The 21,566-nt window shown below is 38.0% G+C and overlaps 1 protein-coding gene across 1 annotated transcript in view; it reads right to left on the bottom strand.

Moving 5' to 3' along the window:
• Positions 1 to 3,424: 3,424 nt before the first annotated feature.
• Positions 3,425 to 21,566, bottom strand: part of LOC143426357 (uncharacterized) — a 40,202-nt gene continuing 22,060 nt past the window's right edge. The window contains exons 8-12 of the mRNA XM_076899778.1: positions 21,335 to 21,544; positions 8,744 to 8,863; positions 6,719 to 6,990; positions 4,309 to 4,428; positions 3,425 to 3,718 (exon numbers count right to left, since the gene is read on the bottom strand). Of these exons, the coding sequence (XP_076755893.1) occupies positions 3,505 to 3,718; positions 4,309 to 4,428; positions 6,719 to 6,990; positions 8,744 to 8,863; positions 21,335 to 21,544 (936 nt within the window). The 3' untranslated portion in view covers positions 3,425 to 3,504. The remainder of the gene's footprint in view (positions 3,719 to 4,308; positions 4,429 to 6,718; positions 6,991 to 8,743; positions 8,864 to 21,334; positions 21,545 to 21,566) is intronic.

Below are 21,566 nucleotides of genomic sequence, written 5' to 3'. Positions count from 1 at the left end.
ATTTGATCTTTACGCTTATTCTCATATTCTCCTCTTGTCACACGGCGAATTCCTCTATCGAACAAAGAATTAAGCGCAACTTCGACAGCATCCGAAAGAAGAAAATGTAGCAAATTCGAAATAAAAATGAGGAGATTCCCTCGATTCCGATCGCGTTACTCTAATTACGGTTTACTTTATCGCGAATGTTTACACGAGTATTTTTAGAGGAAGGTATGTAGCACACGAGCGTGGTGTGCTCCTGTCGAATTGTTGAGCGAAAAGATTAGAACGTACACACGTACGTAGACGAGGATCTTGGTGATCGTAATAGCTAAGGTTACGTTATCGATTTGCTTTTATAGGTGGTGCAATGTGTCATCTATAGATACGTACACCGTGTATTGGTCATCTAAATACTTAGATCCGATTAATACGTGCGACAGTATTCGTAATTGGGCACTTGCGACTAAGGAAACCAAGGTAGCTGTAATTGCACGACGCCGAGCATCCAAACGTCTGGTTAATTACGGAATTCAAATTAGGGCGGCGAGTGTGAAGCGAAAATAGGAAACGTACATAAATGATACATCGAAATTGCCATAGATACGTGTAATTTTTTTTTCTATGTAGCGAATTAATTTAAAACCTTTACAGATTTAAGAATAAACGTTTTCAAAGGCTTCGTAGTAATTATAAAATCATTGGATGGTAGAGAAAATTAGATATGTTAGTTCGTTTATATTTACAGGGAATTTTAAAAACGTTATAGCTCTTATTTGCAGATTGTGTCCCTTAAATATGTAATTGTTACATCCTCGTTTCGAACGTTGCAACTTGCACTCGACTGCTTCCATTATTCGCGAAAATATGTATCGATTAACATGACAAGGCTAAAGACATTTATATTTTTATAATATCCTACGTTTCTCTCATCTGTATATACGAGTGATAAAATATATGTAGCTACTTTTTTCGCCTTTACAATTCAATTGGACGTTTCCGATCACTTCTAAGCAGCACGTTTTATTATATATACATATATTATTCAAAACAATTAAAGGAAAGATGTCTTAATGTTCGAGAGTTGATCAATTGATTACAAGATTCGAATTATTAATATTCTTTGTTTTGGAAAATTTTGATAGAGAGAATGAAAGCGAATTTTTATACCACAACTGAACATTTACTTTGAAATGCATAAAAATATCGACGTATGATAGAAAAATGGTTAAAAATAACAAGCTACCATCACTTATAACACTTTCTTATACTTCTTTTACGTTATTTATATCGTAAACAATTAAAATTAAACAAACCCAGATAAGTTTCGCTGAAAATTGCTGTACCTTTATAATTATTTATTTGGTCCCCGAATTTTCTCGATATTATATTCCTTTCGATCGAAGCAATTAAAATAAATAAATTTTGCATCAAACCAACGCTTGTTACAATAAAAAATTTAGTTAAAAAGAAATTTATTTCGCTGGAAATAAATTTTTATTCGAATATTGAATTTCGTTTGATTCGAAAAAAACGATACTGTTCGAGTTTCTACGTGTGTAAGTGCCTTAACGTTGCAAACGTTAAATGTTAGGGTGAAGAAACCATGGCCCCTTTCTTATCGTACTTATTGGTCCAAGAACACGTTATGTATAGACGTTTAATAATCAAATACCTAAATTAAACTTCACTATCAAACTAGTCGATAAGCTCTTGCGTTTCGATGTTCAAGCTGTACATGTAGGGCAAGTACTTGAATCTGTCGCACATATTTCACAGTCTATTGTACCTGCATAATAATGAGCTCTGATAAGTGGTAATAACTGTACAAATTCCAAACTTTCCCTTCGTCTTTCCTTTATCCCCGCGATTGCTCGTCGATAGCGGGCCGTTAATTACGCGATATTATACCTGCCAGTGAGTCTAAAAGTGGTCTAAAGATGTTGGAATTCTTCCATTTGGATACATTAAAAAATGTTTTTTTCTTGTTGAATAAAATATCTGGAATAATGTTTTCCAACTTTCTTTCCTTCTAATTATTTTACAAAAAATCTATATAGAATAATAATTATTGATAAGACCACTTTTATAATAACTAGCACGTATGAATAAATAGAAAGTAAAACTGAAGAAGAAGAAAATGAAGCTTGTAGCAACCAATTGTGTCTCGTATAATGTTACTTAAAAAAGTATATTGAAAAACGTTTAAAAGTATGCGCGATGAATATCGATCACTCGAAAAAGAAATGGTACTCCTGTAAAAGCAATGTAATATGTATGTTAATGTTATGATAATCAGTCTTAAGAAAAGAAAGCTTAAAAATGTCCACTTCTGTTTGACGTGCGTGCTCCAGAGATGTCCTTTTACTAAGATCGTTGTTACGTTCACGTTGCGTAAAATCATATCAGCCCAATAGTTCTACTTATCCCTAAATGACGGTAGCGAACGTGTCTATGAACCAAACTGAAAAGTTACTTATTAGAATAATAACAGCGCGAGATTAGGCAATCCTAAAGTCCCTTAAAACGGAGTAAGAAAATTATCAAATCGAGTAACAAAACACATGATTTCCGTACGATGGTATTAAATGTATGTACCTCTTTCGTATGGTGTCCAAACGTCGTGGTATCCACGATATATCGATATTGCGTAAGCGACACCTGCAACCGACACTGTCTCGGTGCATCGCATCGTGTTTCGAGTCGTTTCACATCGATCACCAGTGTTAACAAGGCCGCGCGGAAGTACGAAAAGGAGAACGGGCAGACACGGTATCTTACGGCTGGACACATATTAACATATCACACGAAACATCAATTACATCGTAAAGGTAGAATATCATCGAATAAATGTTCGTTTTCTCGCGTACAAACGAACGTTCAAACTGATGAGAGGAAGGATACCTTCGAGAGCCCTGGTAAAGCGGAATATTGCGGATCGATCATTCTTCGAATCGTTAGCTATTGTACGATGATCTCGATACGCCGTTTCATCTGATTTCATCTGATTCGAGGATTCGCTCGGAATTTACGTTCCCCCATTGTAGCTTTAGACGCGTCGATACTTTTATTTCTCTTTTACGGGATGCAATTTGAACGCGATACGCGTGCGATCAAATTTCCCACGATTTTTGCGTATTCGTTATGGCATGTTCAGTTTGCATGTGAAATCGCGAATACTGCAAATTCAAGTACCGTTAGCGACAGTACCGTGATGTAACAGGACGTTTCCATATTTCAGAAGACCATAGTTTATCTCCTTCTCGTTTTAGAATCGAAACGTTCCCGGTAGCCTCAATTCGAGAACGCTCGATCCGTTTTGCCGCGAATTCGATTTCCGAGATAACCATCGTACAATAATCGCGAGCATGTCGTATCGTTTCCTGTCCAGTCCAGTAGTTGGCTGGGGGGTTTACCTTTTTTTTTTTAACCAACGGCACGATTCGAGCGATCGAGCGACGCGGGGGCTGATGGGTGGGATCATACGAGGAGCTCCTTGAGGAAGTCCTCGGCAGGCAAGTCCTACAAGTAGTCGTCGACGCGGTCGTTCTCGTCCGGCGGGCTGGGCTCGCTGACGCTGAGTATGGGCAGGCCAAAGTGTTGGACCTCGATGCTCGACTCGGGCGTACGCTTCGCGTAGTCGCAGCTCTTCGAGTGCCGCTCGATTCCCCCGCGTCGATGATAATGATGATAACGGGCCAGACGAGCATCGGTATCGCATGATCTCCGATAACACCTGCGGATTTCACCGGATGGCTACTCAGTTAATAATCGAGCGGATCGCTTCTATCCTTTCTCTACCTATTTCTATGCTCCGCTCGTGGAGGAAACGAACGCGTCGACGCGTAATACGAATCATCGAGTTCTCCCCGAAATGGCCATTTTATCCGGAGGCCTGCAATATTTTAAGCCCTCGATGCGAGTCTGGCCTCTGACCACCTAAAGTTTCGAGGGTAGCCTTTAAGAGAAAAGGTATTTGCAGGATAACACGATACACGTACAGACACTTGTACGTGTGTACATTTCCTGTTCAATGTGTGGCTCACAGACTGTCTGCAGGTAAAAATATCGTACGTTCCCGGTGAATTTATGGGTACAATGCATTCTATAGTCAGTGGGTCTTGTTATATTTGAATGTCACATTTTTAAAAACGAACCAAGCTTTCCTATTTTTACGGTGTATCGAAAAAACGACATTGTAAAACGAAATATTTGAAAAATTGTATAAAAATGTAAGATCGTCTTGTTTCAGTAATTTCTTTCTTGTGTTTTCTAATAGGAATAGTTGGCGTATTTAGAGCACGGCGTATAAAAGGAATTCCTTACCGCTCATCCATGGAAGCAGGTTGTCGCACAGGACACCGAACGTATTCGTGACTTCCGCTGGCTCGCCATCCCCCGAAACGTCGACCGACGAACGACGACGAAGACGTCACCGGGGAATCTCTGGAACATCGACAGGAAATCTTTCTAACAATGCATTCAACAATTCCGTTGTCCCAAATTTATACTTTTCCAGCTTTAAAATGAATCAAAAAGAGTCACTCTTTATCGATCAATACGATTTTTTATTGTAAAAATTAACGAAAATTTCGAGAGTCAGCCAAATGTCGACCGCACGACCTTTATCGTGTATTTCTAAATTGTTGTGTCGTAGAATCGGAGAAATCGGACGTATCACGTTTTGCCATCTAACCGCGGAGTAATCAGCAACATTGTGCACCGAGACCAGCTTCGCGAGGGTTCGAAATTTTACAGTAAAAGCGAATCCCTCGTTTTCGTACCGAATTGATAAAAGTCAAGAGCGAAGCCCTAGCAATTAGACTAGAAAAGTATAAGTAATAGCAGAGAGTCGCGAGTAGACAGCCAGAGGCAGACTCGGGGAAGCATTCTAATGCACCGCTCGAGAATAAACTTCTATCGCGCTCCTTATTTTCGAGCCGGCGAACTCGTGTCATTTAATCGCTCTCGAGTTCAAAATTGGTAACTGAGAAGACTGAAGTCAATTTCTTTACAGGAACATCTTTTTGTAAGATTCGCAATGACATTGGTTTTTTTCTTCAGTCTTCTCTTAAGCTTCTACTCTGATCATCTACGGTCATACAGATTACTTCTGTATACCGTCGTATTATTTCTATTTTGTTCACAGATTAGTTTCCCCCAGTTCTGAAAGCCCTCGATACGTGTTGGTAGCGTTTTATTACTGTACAGTGTTGCTTTTAGTCCTCGATAAGTTGTGAAACTTCTTTCTACTTTGCGATCCATTCTTCTTTGGAATGCCAGGCCTTGTGATTTTTATTTATCTTTTACATCATCATTCAATTTACCCTACTACGATTTATTGCCCATTTAGATGAGTTATTCGTGGGACGTTTAATCTTGATCGAGATTAGAACGTAAATTGGATGCGAACAGAAATTGCTAGAAATTATACGTACATTAGAAAAATGTTTACACGCAGTTTCGTTTATATTTACATCTTTGAATATTGTATTCAATTAATTTTTGTTGCTTTTTACATTTACATACCGTGCGTGTATATTGTTCGGTTAATTTTCCATGCCTGCGTCACAATTTGCTTATGTTTCTCCCATAATCTGCTGGCTATCTTCCGCTAACGGGTAACGCGCAAAAAATACGTAACAGCTATTAGGACGCAGCGGTATCGTACCAATTTATTAGCGAAAAAATTGCATAAGAACAATCTCAAGAGATTTACGTAACAGCTACGTGTGCGCAGATATCAGTTTTTACGTATAATACGATTACATTCTCCAATAATTTTTAATTAACTGCTGAACAAAGAACGTCACGAATCCTCCTATTTGCCTGAAAAGCAACATTATCGTTCGCACGCTTGCACACATACGCGTTAATATTTATTATTCATTTACTCTCACAAGGTAAAACTGTTATTTTTCGCATACAATTAGTGGTGTTAATATTTATCTTAAATTAAATACTCGCTTCGCCGCATTGGCGCGAAGCGCGTACAATTTAAACATCCTTTGAATTATTCACGAATTCTCATAGGTGTTTCAGGGCTTTATTTACGAAACGTTGTACGTAACGTCCGCATTACTTCGAAATTCATGTGGATTTGCATAAAATATTCGTATAGCGAATAATTCGAAAGAGTAAATTGAAAATGGAGTAACGTCGTATGGGTGTACGTACGCGTATCGTCATGAAAGATTTACATTGCACGGATATGCTTTTCGTTCGCTCGTACATCATCCGTGTGTATCAAAAATATGACCACTTCTACTGAAAGGGTACTCTATAACGAATGCTCTATGGAGAATTCAGATGGATTTTTTCAAGTGCGAATCTAATGGGTAAACGATGTTACAGAAATTCTTCTTGACGGACTACCAAAAAAAAAAGTTTCCATACGATCTCATATTTTCTCATAACTTATAAATTACGATTTTTGAGAATGACTGACGTTAAATTTAACATACAGTTTGAGCAAAATACGGTGATACTAATCGGATGATTTGCAATTAATATTATTGCTATAGAGTAAGAAGTGAGAAAGGAAAATTGCTTACATTACCTAGATTCGAGTTTCCAAAGGAGTTTCCGCGTTTAATTAAGAGAAGGACGATATAGAAGTGCCATCGAGAAAGTCCGTAATTTAAGGTAAGAACGTGAAGCAGACTGTTATGCTGGTAGACAAAAAGACGTACCAATTTCATGGGAAACGGCCTTCACGTACTTAAGACCGAATTACCTTGAAGATTGTTGCTGATGGGCCGGATCTAGCAACGAGATATCCAGATTATCCTTCGGACCACTCTCGAGGCTGCTTTGTCTTTTCGGCTCCGAATCCTCGCATTTTTCCTCCTGGGTTGGCTTTAGGAACGACTCCTTGTCGCCGTCGATACCTTCCTCCCTTGAGTTCCGTTGGTCTTGTTGCCGATTCGTCGATACGAGCGGCAAGTTATCTGCACTGCGAACCTTCCGGCACAATTTCGACGTTGAACCGTGCCGCCGTAAAAATTCCTGAAAAATCAAATTTAACTACGTCGCAGAGTCGAAGAGCGTCCTTCTGAAATCTTCATTCTCATATTTTTACCTCCTTTGATTAAAGTCTCTCTAAAGCCCAGCTTCGTTATTAAAGTTCGCTCGTATTTTAATGGTTACTAGTTTAATCCCTTTTGGTCGGTATTTTAATCTCTCTTGGTCAGTACTTAACCCTTCGCGTCCGGCGATTTTTCCGGTCCAAGTAGCAATTCTATTGTCTGCGTATTAATTCCATTAATTAACCCAACATAAACTGACCGTTTAACATTTTTACATTGACCTTTTTGGTATTCAACTCATTGTAAGTCGAAGAATAATTACGTTCTTGACCAATTGGTATTTGTTTAGCTGGCAGTGGGGGCTTCACATAGTTTCAAAGGATTCTGACCCTTTGTATTTAAACGCTGACCAAACGAGATTAAAGTATTGATCCGTAAACTGACCAAAAGGGATTAAAATTTTAACGAATTAAACGTTTCGAATATTTTAACGAACTGTCGCGACTCTTCGACAGTTCTATTCTTCCTCTTAATAATTCTATCTCGTACACCGTCAGATATATAGCGTTCGCAATTATACTTCGACTATTTCTCGTTCGCGTTTGAGTATGAATCGTTGGTGAATATCATCGATTAATAAATCGATCGCCATCACGGTTAACATACTCGCTAGGCTGCTATCAGATTTGAAGAGCGATTCAGTTGAAATATTCGCATGTCTCGATACACTTTGCATCGTAACGCGAACATTATGGTCCCGTGAATTGTTCATTCGTCCTTGAATTAGAAAAATCAATCTCGTCGAAACGGTCAATCGGCGCGAATGGAAATTTTTCAACGGGAGATTGATTTTAAATATAATTTCTGAGAAATGAAAAATCGTTTCATGCGACGAAGAAAAAAAGGAAAAAAATTGCGATGAAGATTATTATTAAAAATTAAATGACGTGGCGTTCGGTTAGAATTGTATGTGCAATGCGCGTTGAGAGGTATTCTATTTCTTCAAATATCACCACGCGATGATCTCTCGCCGTTTCTCGTCACTTTTGGTAGATAAAATCGATTTGTTACGGTGCGGTGAGCGATATCAGAAACGGTATTCACGTTTAATAGGCGCAGATTTAACAGGTGCACCATTAATACACCAGGGTGGCCGTTAATAAACGCGGTACACTGCTGGTGGCCAAGATCGGTCCATGCTCGCAGGAAACGAATTTAACGACTTCCTTGCAAGGTGAACCACGAACTTATTGATCAACCTGTGAACTACGCTTCGCCGCCAACTACCTTGAACTTTAACGTTTGACGTGTCTATTTTGTACAGTCTCTTTCGCTTTCGTTACATATTTAAATATCCGGATAACGCTTCAGAGGATAACGCTTGTTTTAAATATTTCATGAAATTCAAAAGATAGTCATTTCTAATGTTCCAAGCTAATCCATTATTGTTGGCCTTTAAATATGATAAGAAACGTTTGTTGTATGCGTTCACAACATGTTCATGCGTTAAATACACCACAATATCCCGAATTGTGTTCCATAACCAATTAATGAATGTTTAATGTCGAAATTAATTTGTCGAGGAGAATGAGAAATTTCGAATGAATTGATTTTTGACAAATGACCAAGATGGAATTTTCAGGGAATTTTTGGCAAACTCAGGTTGATTCAGCGTGTGCGAGGTCGATTTTCGGCGGGGACTCATTGGTTTCCGGTAGCATTGGACCACGTACCTGGGACAGGAAGCCGGCTACGTCGATGGCGCTGTTCACACGAGGCCTCGAGGTTCTCGCCCACCCCAATCCGCCACCGCTGTCCAAGGAGTCCACGTGGTGGCTCGACCAGTGCAGATGCTGGAAATTGTGGCGGCGCAATTAGAACGTATCAACCCTGGATTGACGATGCGAACGAGAATTGCATTTCAATGTGACTTCTCTCAAGCGTGATTTCCGACAACGCAGACAGGGACAAAGAACTTTTATACCCACTAAGAATAAACTGCGCGTATCGAAAGCTCTTGCCCCGTAAAAGCTAGACTCTGAACAGGGGACATTCTGATTTTCATCTGTCATTTATACACCCGTAATGATACAATATTAAGCGTTACGATCGAGTTTCGACATTTATCTTCTTCTCATGTACAATTATCATTCATCCACGTAAGATAAATGTTTTTTAAGTGAAACTATTTTTAGATATTCTCTGTGATTGGTTTACACGTGTATATCATATTTTTATTGATTTGAATAAAAGTTAAGTTTAGCTGAAATTTGCAACAATAAAAAAAAATTAAGTTATTATTCGTTGGAAATTGCAAACTTTTTTGTTGGTTATATTATATATATAATTGTTTTTTAATGGACAGTGATATTGTTAGTGGGTACTCTTCGAGTTATAGTATGAGGACGGTGCTAACAATTTTGCAATACATTGATTTTCAAATCTATCTTCTATCGGTGCAATATCCGCTTTCTTTCACGTTCGCGAATACCTGTTCTTTAAGGTTTTCGTACATTTGTACAAGGCTTACAAACTATAACTTATATAAAAACCTCACAATTCATTTCCGTATGTTACATCCTACAAATGCTTATTGTTACGAATGTAAGTTGTAAATTATGCAGAACAGTACTTACACATCAATTATCATTTCTCACAAACTATATTATCGTCAATTGCCATCAGACGTGAGTGCTTATTTTTACGATAACACGGTATCGATAAAGGAGGAACGCGCGAATGGTAAAAGCTGCAAACCAGTCGTTGATGCGAAAAAATTGACAGCCGCATTTATTTTTCGCGTGAGATGTAAGCTCACTTTGTCCAAACACAGCTTCCATTTACGAATATAGAGATATACATAAGTAATACGCGTTAAAAACAGGATAAAGCGTTTCATACAGTCTCTTGTCGATTGTATTGACTAATGTGCCACTCGTAGGGGACATCTTCCTCTGTGAAAGTGTTTTGTTAATAGAATCTCTTAAAAAATAAAATAAAAAATATTATCAATCGTTTCAAAAAATAGTACGAGTTCATTTAAATTTGTTCAATCTATGTAAAATCCGTTTTATTTGTTAAACTACCAGTCAATATCGATACCTATCGCGAAATCGAATACAACGATTAAGCTGGACAAGCTAGAATCCTCTGAAAATTGCAGCGTTTTCCAATCTATTTCTAATTAATGGGCATTAAACTATTAAAAGTACTAACATTCTCTTGTGACGTTCCGCTTAACGCAATTTTCTCAGCTTCGACAGAATTAGTAAGCATTTTAGGTGAGCAAGCACTATGTTCCAGTGGTACAGTAGCTAAAAACGAAATGATACCATTTTACAGCTGACCACTCAGCGAGGACATCTCCTAACGAACTGAAATCTAAAATTAAAAAAAAGAGCTCCAATTTTAATTGTACCTATTTAAATAATTTTTTTATAACAACGCAATGGACATGAGCAAACTTCGTCGATGTGTTTCTCAGACGCAGAGACGTTAAGACGCAGCAGGTGTAGGCATCTCACGGAAGTTTAATGGGTGCATTGATCTCCATAATTGGATAAGTCATACTGGATGCGCTATCTGAGGAGGCGAGAATGCGGGACACAGTTTCCTGATTCAAATGCATATCTACGATTGTCTCACGTATTCGGGCTTGCAATGCAAATATGCTCACCCCTTTCAAAGATCTATGTATAGTACTCTACATACAGTGAGTCATTCAACTGTACCACTACATGTTTTATCCTTACAATTTTTCCAAAGAGACGGACTATTAAAAAAGTATATCGATACCAAACAGTATTTGTTCGAAATTTTGTTATTGCATTACATTTAAATAATGACTAAAGTAGATTAAATACTGGCCATTTAATTTGTTGCCTTTTTTATATACCAAATGATTTACCAGTAAATTTATGTAGTACAGATAAATGGCTCACTCTGTACGTAATGACTTTCTATACTCCATGAGAAGCTTCAGAGAGCTGATAATATCCCGTGGTATACCTTTCTACCCGTTTCTCTAATAAATTACTCCCTTAAGAAGCATCCCTTAACAAGGGTTTGCCACTGACATGCTGCTTCGAAATTGCTTTAAGGTACTTCGAATCCACGAAGCTGTGCGTTTTAATCCGCGCAAATATTACCCACAAACGACGGTGTCAACCAATATCCAGTTCTCTGCAATTGAGTCGTAGAGAGTGATCTCATAATCAATCGAATCCACGTCCCTTTCGCTAACCAACTATCCAACTTTACGCACCACTTGAACCATCGAAGTGCCCTAAGAGTTATTATATGGCACCCTTTTATAGTCTTTCATAAAAGCTTCGTGAAGGCTCTCTTAGCCGGACGGTTAGATGGACCTGTCGCGCACAAAACTACGGTGTTCCCATCGCGGGAAAGGGTTGAAGTTTGCTCATGTCTGCAGTGTACTTTGGGCACATGATTCTGAACTTTCCAAGTTTTGACGACAGTTTTGGGCAAGAGGTGTCCACGATGACAGCGAGTGCTCGGCTTTACGATCGTACTGCTTCGCTACCAGCAACAATGGTGACGTGAAAGCGTTAGTGTTCGCTGTGCGTGACTTTTGATAAGTTACTTTGCGTCGATTCTCGAAATGCGTCTGCGCTATAGTTGTGCAGAAGAAGAGAAATTCTGCTAGGTGTGCGAGGCTGTGCGTGTCATTTGAAACTGATTAATTGCTATTGGGTAACGGGTGTGTGGTAAATCGAAGTAAGAAAGAAATTGCAAATGAAACGAGAAGTAATCGTCATATTTTTTGGAGTCGTAAAGAGAAACATACTTGAAATAATCGAATTAACGAAGAATTTATAAATCGTCTACGTTTTGCAGCATCATGCCCTAATTTGAACGTAATCAAATGTGCGAAATGAAGAATATTTGAAAGTTTCTGGATGAAATTGGATGTCAGTTTTGTGATTATTTTTCTTGCCAAAGCTACGTACGTAGCGAATAGAAGAGATTAATTACCAGATGAAAGTAGTATAATTATCTTATCAGTTTCACATTGACCACAATTTCCGTAAATTCCCATAGACTTTCCATTTTAAAGTTCGATTTTTTTTTAAACCATTTTTGCGCTTCCACAATTCTTCTCAAACAGTTGAAAGGAATCTCATTCGTTTCGCATTCTCTGCACCATTGAAGCGAAATCGATGAACAAAGCCGACGAGAAGACGATTAACCGAGTCACCAACGGGGCATTCTACTTGTTTCTCTATTCTCGTCCGAGCAGTCTTTCGCAGCGGCTTACGTCACGGAATTTAATTAGCCCTCGCCGATTAAGGGCGGACACTCGATCGAAATTTAGTATGACTATAGTATCCTGATGGCAACGCGCCGGTTTCCTGTCTCTGGCAGATTCGTGATCTCGCCGAGATTTGGGTCAGGAAGCTATTACCCCGGGAACTTCGAGACAAGATATATTTAGCAGAGGCATCGCCCTTCGAAAGCAATATTCTTCCTATAAACGTCGGATTACCAACACACACGATTTTTATGACGCTCCCTATAGCGATCTTCCGCTTTCTTAATACCTTGTTTCCGAGGGAACAACGATATCGTCCTTATTACGGTCATCTATACACGTACGTGTATCTTTCAATTGCGATACATTGCCACTCATGATTCGCTACATCTAAAATTTTCATTCAACGATTGCACGAAAATTATGCGTGCAAGATGGAATATTTGATATATGTTACATAATATTGCTAAGGCATGCAAATATTTAGATGGATATCTTAATTATTCATTGTTAAATGCACGGTGATCAATCCTTGGGATGAATTATTAATGCAACACGTATTAATAAATGGTTACCCGTACAATGTATTATTTAAAAGAGGTACTATTTCTATGAGAACTGTGTGCTTGGTAATCGATAAATGCTTGAAAATGTAATTTTGTCCAGTCGACTGCCTCCGATAGATTCAGCCTAGAAAAACTCTCAGTGTATATACTTAAAGGATAAATTCGATATGCAATACTAAATGGGAAAAATAGATACATTTTCGACAACCCTCCCCTGAATAAACCTAGGTAAACGGAAGATCAGAAGTCGAACCGTAGAAATGACAGAAAGTGATAAGTATAAGAGTAAAACACAGATATAAAGAAGCATTTTTGTAAAGGTGCTGCGCTTTGTACTCGAGTGCGTGTCCAACAAAGCACACGGCCACTTGAAAGTGATTCAAGCGTTTGTGCAGATTGGAAAAATTTCCGATGTCATTCGTTTGTCAAGTACCGACCGTTTCCACTTTCTAGGACAATTCGACGTGTATCGTGTATCGAGTAACGTTCCCAGTTTACCCGCTTCCTTCGCGTCCTCGTGTTATCCGAACGTGATACGCGCTGCAGGAGGAATCGAGACACGGCAAACATTGAAATCACCACGCACTGATCGATCGATTTCGTTTACTTGTTCATTTTTCATCGTGCTTGCACGATGATCTCCGAATTACATCGATGATATCGAACAACCGAGTACACGACTAACAAACACAGAACTCTTCTAACTATTGTATATTAAACAAATCAGATAAGTATTATTAGTTTTTAGTAGATCGTGTATTAAAGGGTTAAATGCTTAAATGAACTTATTTTTCAGTCATAAGAGTAGTTAATTAATCGCGATGCAACGTAATATCCTGACGTACACATTGAAAGGATATTGAAATGGTCAATAGCAAACGTTGCACGCAAAGCTGTTACGCTTTTGAAGCCGCAGCAGCCGTTAAAATGTTAGCTTGGCAAATAATTTTCGTTAATGGCTTCTGGATATTGACTGACGGTTGATCGACGGCTATTTTATTAACCGTTTGCTTTTAGGAAATGGAAACGACGCAGCGCGAGCAGACTTTCTGTACGCGGATTGAAACGTTGATGAGCGCAAATCAAGACTGAGGGCAGCAAACGTGAATCGAACCATATCCCTCTGTGCTGAATGCGTACATACTGTCGACATCAAAAGAACTCGGACATTTTGTTAGTTTAAAAATACTCAATTAATTTTCTGATATTAAAATGCATTCTTTAGTTCTTTATTCGAAGTATAAATATTTAGAGTTACATTTAGGGTTTCGATATTTTTGCGACCGACTGTACATACATGACATTCATACGCATATTTATAGAGCGACTTTTAACGCTAAATTTTAAGCTAAAACGTGATAAATGTGTTGGCTAAAGATACTCGTCACTAAAAGCGAACAATTTGTACTACAATGAGAAAACCAACGCGCCAGATTTATTGGATTACGTGTTAAATTTATTGGACTACGTGTTATACATCCTGTTATGCAGAATGTGGCTTGGGGGCAAATTGCGAGGGAATTGCGTTAGAATCTAACACGTGAAGATATTATTAACTGATAGACTGAAATGCAACAATACTTCTTGTTCTCTACCAAATTTTGTGCAACATTCTGCAAAAATTTTAGATACCGTTTCGTATTAACGTCGAAAGGTTATCTAGAGTGGAAGCAAGAAGGCACTATTACTGTTAAAAGTGATATAAAGATGGATCTACGCGTATGTAGGTAGAAAATTCTTTTGCAAGCGATATTCGGTATCTTGCGTTAAATTATTCCTGGAACACTGAGCTATTGTAAAGCTGAATGCAAAGCCAAACTGCAAGAGAGATGCTATATACCTCTACGACTAACGAAGTCGAATTTTAACTATGAAAATTCTGTTGCACGTTATCTATTAATAATTATTTAAATATTTTTTAGAAATTTAAAAATATCGCAAAATTACTATCCTTTCTATCTAGCAATGGAACTACAAGAGATATTGGAAAAAGGGAAGCGAACATTTTTTACGTTGCTCAATTTCTCGATATTTCATTACACTGGGAGAGGGTTGGTGGTACACGTTCGCCGCTGGAGCTCACTTTTACACCACAAATTCTGAATTGGAACCGTGCCACGTATAACTTATCTCATGTAATGGTTCTGCCCGTTATGTGTGCAAGTAGGCCGTACCGAAACTTTCATATTAAGGATTTTTGGGTATATCTCTGATCGTTTTACATGTATCTGTAGAACGAAAGCTCGATTTAACCCGTTGCAGTCGAAGGAAAAAGTAAACGTGATAGCATTATTATTTACATTTATAATTCGATAACAGGATAAATGTAGCTATTACGATTTGTTTTTGTATTGAAAATTATTTGCATTGTCTCTATCGAGAAGTCCTTAAGCTTCAAGACAAATTTTAAATAGCTCCGCTCCAGAGTCCTCGAGTACAAAGGGTTAATTTTGGATGCAGCATCTGGCCAGTTCTCCACTTCGACAATTTTGTCCGAAAAATATTTTTGCAAATGTAACAGGGAACTGTTTCATTACATTCTATTTAATTAACCTACAGTTCTGAAAGATTGGATTAAATTTGTGACAGAAAGGCTTACGTAATGAACCATTTAAATGCTATATCATGAATAAAATGATACTCGATATATACGTGTACGTCTCATACATGTCGGTTCTACAAAATGGCCTGCAATTTGCAGCGTAACTACAAAGGTGATTTTACGTGAGAAAAAAAAAATCGAGAATGTAGAGTACAAATTTTATTCCCCTCGAAACTTCATTTTTTTCTCGCGGTACAAGTAATAAAAAATGCAGAATACAATTTCGTTCCCTTTTGAAGCCTCGGTTTTTTTCGGGGAAATTGAATTCGCAAATTCATTAATTTTAACAAAACCCAGGTGGTAAAAGTTGTACGCGCTGGTATGAGATAAAAATTGTTTATTGTACAGGAAATCGAATTTGAAAATTTGTTAGGTACTTATCGTTGCTTCCTTTCCTTCAGATTTGTTTCTGTGTTATATAATGTATGAATTTATGTTTATTGTTTTTAAATTGATTTCTGTAACAATTTCGATTCTTGGTTTGCGCTCTCAAGAATGTACTGAAACATTTATCAGTCATTTCGCTGCGCTCTGCGAGTAAAACTGTTCCGATATATCAAGAGCACTTTTAGTTCCGACAGTAGTGTAACGAAAGAGTTAATGACCAATTAAGATACTGCAATAATATGTCTAGAATATACGAGCCAATATAACCATCGAGAAAACGTTGTTATGATAATTTATTATCGTATACTACTTCGTTTATTTACGCTCGCATAAAACACTGTGCGCGATAATTTGTAGTAACAATCAATTTGCATGTTTGCAATCAAAACTAAAAAGATACACGTAAATAACCGACTCACTTATCGAGATGCATGAAATTTATTCGCCATAAATTTAGACGATGCATTTAATTACGAAAATAATGGGCACTCATAACGAATATTTTACATTTTATGCGTTAATAAATAACTGTTCGGACGTTAATTGGACGATAGTTAAAATCAAAAGTTCTGTAATCGACCGCATCGACAAGTAAGAGATCGAATTCGTGGGATTACGTCTCGTTGAACGCCAAAAAGTGGACTCAGTCGGATCTGAAGCCAAGAACAGACAAAGGACGGACCGCAGTGGTCGCATAAAGGGACAGACGCGGTGAGATACGTGTAAAAACAGAAACAGAGGTACATATCGTGAAAACACTGGCCAGAGTACGAGACAGAGAAGAGAAAAAAAAGTGAGTCGACGATCAGTGGAAGATACAATTGTTTAGAACACAGACGAGTAGAAGAAGAAGAGGGAGAAAAAGAAGTAGACTATGGTAGGGCCACTGAATGAGACGACGCACGGCCAGCAAGGGTCGAAGAGTATGAGAAGAGATGTACGAGTGCTCTTACGATGGAAGGGATGAAAGGGAATCCCTTTACGCTTTCTGACGTCAGAATTCTCGACTACACAGGTATAGAGTGTATCAAATATATGAGTACACCTTAGAAAGTTTGTAAATATACCTTGTCAAAATGAAATCTCTCTGTTATTTATGTCGCATCTCGCTGAAAGCTAGCCAGGAATATAGTATTATACAATATTTATGGAACCTCGAACATGCTACGTGCTTTCTTAATTAATTCTTCATTTATACAACGTATACGCGTATGGCTTTTATTGTTTGTAAATTTTTACAAGCTCGTAGAGATCCCCTCTGTACATATGAAGACAATACTGTCGAACGATGAAGTCAGAAAGGGGACAAGACCAATATTGGTTGAATTATGTAGTTCGCTCTGGTTAAACAATACTGTTGATCCAACAAAATCAAAACCGAGGTACTTATAGCATTCGCTTTGCTTTCAATTTTATTAAGCCAACAGCGTGTTGTTGACTCAAACTGAACCGTGGATATAGTCGCGTTTAATAAATGTGGCAGTGGGAAATAGCTTGGACGTTGGTTCATCGGGTGATGTTTGCGCTCGTGCGTCATGTTTCAGTGGCCTTCGGAACAGAAGAACAGGACGATGACGCGGAAGGGGAGGAAGAGAAAGAAGATGATGATGATAAAGAGGAAGAAGAAGAAGAAGAAGAAGAAGTTGTAGCAGAAGTAGAGATTTTTAGCAAGTACCGATGGTCACGCGATGTCGGCCCTGTGGAGTAGAGCGAATTGGCAGCCGCAGTCCCGGGGCTCTCGGGCTCTCCTGGGGTACTGAAAGCACTGCTCCAAGACGCAACAGCCCCCGCCCCCACACTGCATCACCATATCCGACAATGTTGTCGTTATCTTCAAGATTTTTGTTCGTGTGGTAACGTTCACATTCCCGGCGGACCGTCATTTTTCGATTATTCATTATTCAAGACGAGACACGACGATATACGAAACGGGTCGGCAGAGTTGCGAGTATGGCACAAAGAGATCGATTCCATTAGATTCCCATTTAAAACAAATACAGTCGATAACATAATATATTACTGTACAACGACACTACTGACGCTACTGGTTGTTTTCTCTTTAAGTTAATCGTTAACGGGATCTGGTAAAAATGTAAATATTTTTCTGAAATCTGTTGAGAGATTTTCATTAAAAGCTGAGGTATGTTATTCGAGGGGTTGTTACGTTTGGAAGATAAGTATTCTATAAAAATACAAGTATGGAATAAACTGTATACGCTATTATAATTGCATACTGTGAGCGTGTATTATTACGTGCATAAAAAATTGTATAAGTTATTGTTATGGTAAATGTTGTACAAGCACAGTAGCCATAATAAATATTTGCACATTGATGTAATTACTTTAGTATTTACATGCTGCCGAATCAAATCCAAATACAATTAAAATTTAACACCTTCTATTATAACTTCCAGCCTCAAATGTAACATAATATATAACAGTATGCTGAATTAAATCCCTTCTTATTTAACAAAAATCGAGCAGTATGAAAATAAAGTGATACATGCAAATATCATTTCATAGCTACTGTATTTAATATACTGATATAAAAAGTAATTAGTAGAAGAGTATATATAATATCAACAAACAAAAAAATAAACGGCCCTTGAATTTCAACTCGAGAAGAATATTTTTTATTTCGTTAACGCGATCGACTATTCCTCCAGTACTATATGGAATTGTAGGAAACTGAGTTCCAAGAAGCAAATCGAGTTAGAATTGATCGGGGGTGTAATTCTATTATGAATACGGCATGTAGGAAATGTATATGTCACACAGCGGGCGAGCAAGAGAAAATGTTCAGTCCAAACTAAAATGGATACAGTTAAAAAAAGGCTTTCTCGTGTTTGTATTTCATAAAACCGTAATTTTTTCCCGTCAAAGTTTATATTTCCTTCCTTATTTCCATTGTAAAGAATTGTTTTCTTCTTAAATTCGTCTTTCTTTTATTCGCAAAAGGACTTTGCGTGATATAAAAATATCAAGTACAAAATATAAATTCCTTTGTTAAGCCCGTTTGGTAGCTTTTTGCCCAGTTTACAGTCGCGATCGGGATAGTTCAACAAAGGCTGCGAAATACGATGATTCAGCTACTGTAAGTAGATTCAGCTAGCGCTCATTCGACCGGAGAAGCAGACCACCAAGCTGGACAACGCACATCCACAGAATCTACTTAAAAATTAGCTGAATCACCGTTCCATACGTTGCGTCGTTTCTCCTTTTTCCAAGGGACCAGAATTTCAAAAGGAAAGTTCACACGGAATATGAAAATACCATTTCCACATTCTCTTAGAAGGGTCATTCAATTTACAAACTGAAAGTACGTTAGATATTTTTATATTGCACGAAAGCACTTTGTGAATAAGATACAAACAAATTGGCAAAAACTACAAGTTCTCGATAATTGAAATAAACAGGAGATAAACTTCGTATATTTAACAGTTGCACAGAATTATTATAATTTTCATAAAAGTTGAAAGTGTGAGGACTGTCTAAAGAGTCTATATTTTTTAATCAATTTCAATTCGAACAGAATATCAGACATCCAGCAGAAAAATGATCAATTTAACTCAGCCAGACTCGAATGTATTCCCAGGTGAGAAAAACCTTCTCGAATTAGTAAAAGTCAGCATAAAATGAAATTACATCGTAATACAACGAATTGCTGAAGTTAACATTTCAATGTCCACCAACTGACCACTACGATTTATTTAAATGAAACATTTTTCCCTTCCTAATTCCCGTATTTCCTATTTCCAATCGATGCATAAAATCATTCAATAGGTGGTCCGTAAAAGGGTTAAAGCGCGTCTATATATCAATCAGCTATAAATAGGAATGCGTAGACAGTGTAAAATTTACGCGCGATCGTCCACCAGAAATTAAAGTCGGACGTAGACAAGTGGGGATCGTTTAAGGGGAAATATATATCTCACCGTTCAATATTCGTCCTGGGACGATGCATCTTTTTGACGCACGGTTCTCGGTGGAAGCCGTCTACGTCCTCAGTTACCGCGATTACGCACGCCGCCCAATTAAATTCCGGCCCACGGACGATTAAATCGATATCACCGGTACACCCGAACGTGTCCCGTTCCGTCTGTCAGATTTGACGTATGAATCACTCGGAGTCAACGTTCGCGCGGTACCAGCGTATCGATATCGGGATTCCGGTGCAATTTATATTCGCTCGATAACGACTTCCCGAGGATTCATGCATGCGCACATCCGACGATTATATTTGGACGGAAGATGGTCGGTGCACTATTTTTAAACCGGCGTGGATACGAAATAATTCATCCGGGACGTTCCAGAGCACCATCCGAGGGGGAAAATATTACGATCATTCGTCTGCGATGTTTAATGAAAAAAAATTGTGAAAAATTCTAAACGTGCCGATTATATGTGTCGCTATAATTTATTTCATGAACGTTTCCGAATTCCCTTGCGTGGATAATGTCAAACACAATTCCGTCTGTGAAATAATGACTGAACAATTCAGAGGATAATCGATGGTTATTATTGACTTGTCGATTGGGTAGGATAAATTAATTCATCGTCCACGTCATTGATTATTTTAAACGTGATATTTCAATGCATTGTTACGTATGTCTGAATAAACAGTACGATGATATGTGTATATTTTTTGCGTTTGTTTGTCTGATTCAATACTTCTCATCGTTCGACCAATTTAAAGATCAAGTGTGCAATTAAAATTGCACGCTAAAGTCACTGCTGTATGCACGCGAGTTGCATTTTTACTGAAGAACAACTCTAATTACGTTTCGAAAGATTGTCTTAATTAGATAGAAGTGAACTTGTTATTAACTATTTACTGACGCAATATGTGATTCAAAAATAGATTAGAGACTGGATACATTAATATTAATGTGGAGTATTTTATGTAGATGAATAACGATGTCTGATGGAACGATTTCACTAACCGCATGGACTAATCCAAATTAATTTATAATTGCGGTCATTTGGAGGAACATAAATTATCAAAGATACATGAAAATTCGATGTGAAATCGAAGATAATTAATTTCGAATTTTCGCAAGTGACAATTTAATTAATGAATTAATACCGCTTTACGATCTTGCGGCTTGCTCGTTACGTACATACATTGGATGCCCGAAAATGTAATTTCAAGGGTAAATATACGAATCACGTACGTCTAAGTAATTTCACACAATTTCACATGTACTTATTAATTCGACCGTAATTTCGAAAGCGAGTTACGATTAAAGCGGCAAAATTATCTCGGTCGATGGAAATGAATAAAGCGTTATACCTATACACTACCTTCGTACGGAGAGAAACGTAAGAAACAATTAAAGAAATCAATCGTAGTTGTTCTCCTGGAAAAGTAAGCTTGTCTATTTGATAAAGATTAGAGTCCTGTTTAATATCAACGAGGATACCAAAACGAGACTAGTTTACTACTTAAGTAGAGAAAGATCAACGTAGCAGAAAGTGCAAGGAAATCATTCGTTACCTGAGAGCAGGTGTGTTGAGTCGGATGCTGCGGATACGCGGTGTTCGTTGCTGCGCACACCCCAGTCCCAGGAACCTTCAACTGCTCCTTGTAATCGGGTTGATACGGCAGCAACATGCGAATTTTCCCCCATCGATTGAAGAACAGCGCTATTGCGCCTGCCCAGAAGATCAACACCAACACCACTATACCCACTTCCACGCCGCGGACCTGAAAATCATTCGCCCTTAGT

Source organism: Xylocopa sonorina, chromosome 8, assembly GCF_050948175.1.
Source record: "Xylocopa sonorina isolate GNS202 chromosome 8, iyXylSono1_principal, whole genome shotgun sequence".
Lineage (NCBI taxonomy): Eukaryota > Metazoa > Arthropoda > Insecta > Hymenoptera > Apidae > Xylocopa > Xylocopa sonorina.
The sequence above is the reverse complement of the archived record's forward strand: the minus strand, read 5'-3'. Positions and strand labels throughout refer to the sequence as shown.